Below are 2,123 nucleotides of genomic sequence, written 5' to 3'. Positions count from 1 at the left end.
TCCACTGGAGCAAACAGCACAAACTGCAAATCAAAAACCTTAAACAGTGACATTAGGATAGATAACTAAAATCTGGGATAATCTTTGTAGAAAACATACTAAGATGCATAAAAATAAACATGGAAAAAAGAGAATATATATCTATTGCAAAGAGAATCAAATTAATTTTGAATCAAAAACATATTTCAATTAAATTTAGAACTTATCTTCAGGTTGCGCATACATACAGATGAATTTTTTTTTTCTTTGTACCTTGAAACAGTTCTAAAATGAAGTAAAATATGTCTTTTCTTTCTTTCAAAATTCATAAAATGTCAACAATATTTAACCTTTACTCTAGCTGCTAATTCACTTGTATAAAGTCACACATATAGTTCATATCCATATGGTAAGAAATGTGCCTGAAAATGCTGGAATTAGCATTCTTAGTTTTTTAAAAATTGTTTTATACCTTTTTCCTTTTTAAGAACAGGAATTTCTATTAATCTTCAGTTAATTAATTCATCTTTATACAATATACAGCAGAACACTCAGCCTGAGACCAACCAGAAGACACCAAAATTTGCTCTATTGTAGTTGTGAAGGAAACACACCCACTCCCTACACTCAATATTGCTTCACAGACTGCTCACAACTTCAATTTGTAAAGGCAGAAATACATATAAATTACATGTATATAAATATATTATAGAAAATAAATCATAATTCTATGTAGAGTATGAATGAAGAGAGAAAAAAAGTAAATGGAGTAAAAACAAAAACAAAAACAAAAAAAATTAAACAATGCACAATAAAAGTATTAAACCTGACGACTGATCTTACAAGTAAGGCAAAAAGGATTCGCATATAAATAGCACACCCATTCCCACCAGTGCGTGTTTCACATGATAATCTTGGGCTCTAAGACTGAGGCTGCTATGCTCTTGTGTGGAAGCACCATTCCGCCATTGACATAAAGTTCGTCCTTGACAATCACATCTTCACCCAGTACAGAAACATTCTCCATGCGCACCTGTAAGTGAGGTGAGTGAATGTTATTTTGCAGAAAAGGAAAATATAAATACAATGCAAAGACATATGGTACAATACACAGAGTCAAATTGAGATCATAAAGCTGAGCAAAGGAAAAAATAACAAAAGAAAAAGTTTCTGACAGAGAAAAGAAAATGAAAGATAAGAATACCTACCCATTTCCCAACAATACATTTCCACCCAATAATGCAGTTCTCAAGCCATGTGTGTGACTTTATGGTGGCTCCTCTAAGGATTGTGCAACGCTTGATACAGGCTCCATCCTCAATCACTACATCAGGCCCTATAGTCACATTGGGGCCAATGCGACAATTCTTCCCAATTTTGGCTGAAGGGTCTACAAGGACATTGCCAACAATACCTGAAATAACAATGAAAGAAAACCCTTAATATAGCAATTCCTCTTTATACCAAGACAGTCATTGTAAATTCTTAATGCACTAGAATGAATGACTCACAGACTCGCTCACCTGGGGCTTTACAGAGCTTGGCACTATTATTAATCTTGCAAGAGTTGAGGTAGAGGCACATGCCAGTCAAGAAGTCCTTTGGTTGTCCAATGTCCATCCAGAAGCCCTGGAGCTCTTGTGCATACAGCTGGCCCTCCTCAGCCATGTAGGGGAACACCTCCTTCTCAATGCTCATGGGGCGGCACTGGCACAGGAAGGAAGGTTGGTGAGTGGAAAAAACAAAGATGTGAAAGATTTCATAAGAGCAGTTCACCTTTTCAGGGAATTGTTGATTCTTACTAAAATTTTGATGTAAAAAAGTTGTGTCATCCATTTGAAGCAATAAGAGTCTTACAAACATAGATGGAAACATACATATACTTCTTTACTTCCAAGAATATTACATGAAATATTTTTTTATTAGACAAATATTAAATAAGACCATATATAAATGTATGAGGTTCACCATACATTCTGTTACACAGCATGCCCTCTACCCCCCCCCCCAGACCCCTGAGTTTTGATCTACAGTAATTTACATATGTCAAACACCTGTTCACTTGTGCATAAGATTTCTCACACATGTTATACTTAATTAAATGCCAATGTTCTCTGCACAGCTGATAGGCTAAAATATGGGCA

General features: G+C 35.2%; 1 protein-coding gene across 1 annotated transcript in view; it reads right to left on the bottom strand.

The window, feature by feature from the left end:
• Positions 1–245: 245 nt before the first annotated feature.
• The window catches only part of LOC119584398 (mannose-1-phosphate guanyltransferase beta-like), an 11,590-nt gene continuing 9,712 nt past the window's right edge, over positions 246–2,123 (bottom strand). Inside the window, 3 exon segments of the mRNA XM_037932979.1 lie at positions 246–1,012; positions 1,188–1,393; positions 1,503–1,686. Of these exon segments, the coding sequence (XP_037788907.1) occupies positions 881–1,012; positions 1,188–1,393; positions 1,503–1,686 (522 nt within the window). The 3' untranslated portion in view covers positions 246–880.

Source organism: Penaeus monodon, chromosome 18, assembly GCF_015228065.2.
Source record: "Penaeus monodon isolate SGIC_2016 chromosome 18, NSTDA_Pmon_1, whole genome shotgun sequence".
NCBI lineage: Eukaryota > Metazoa > Arthropoda > Malacostraca > Decapoda > Penaeidae > Penaeus > Penaeus monodon.
This window is presented reverse-complemented; position numbering and strand designations above follow the sequence as displayed.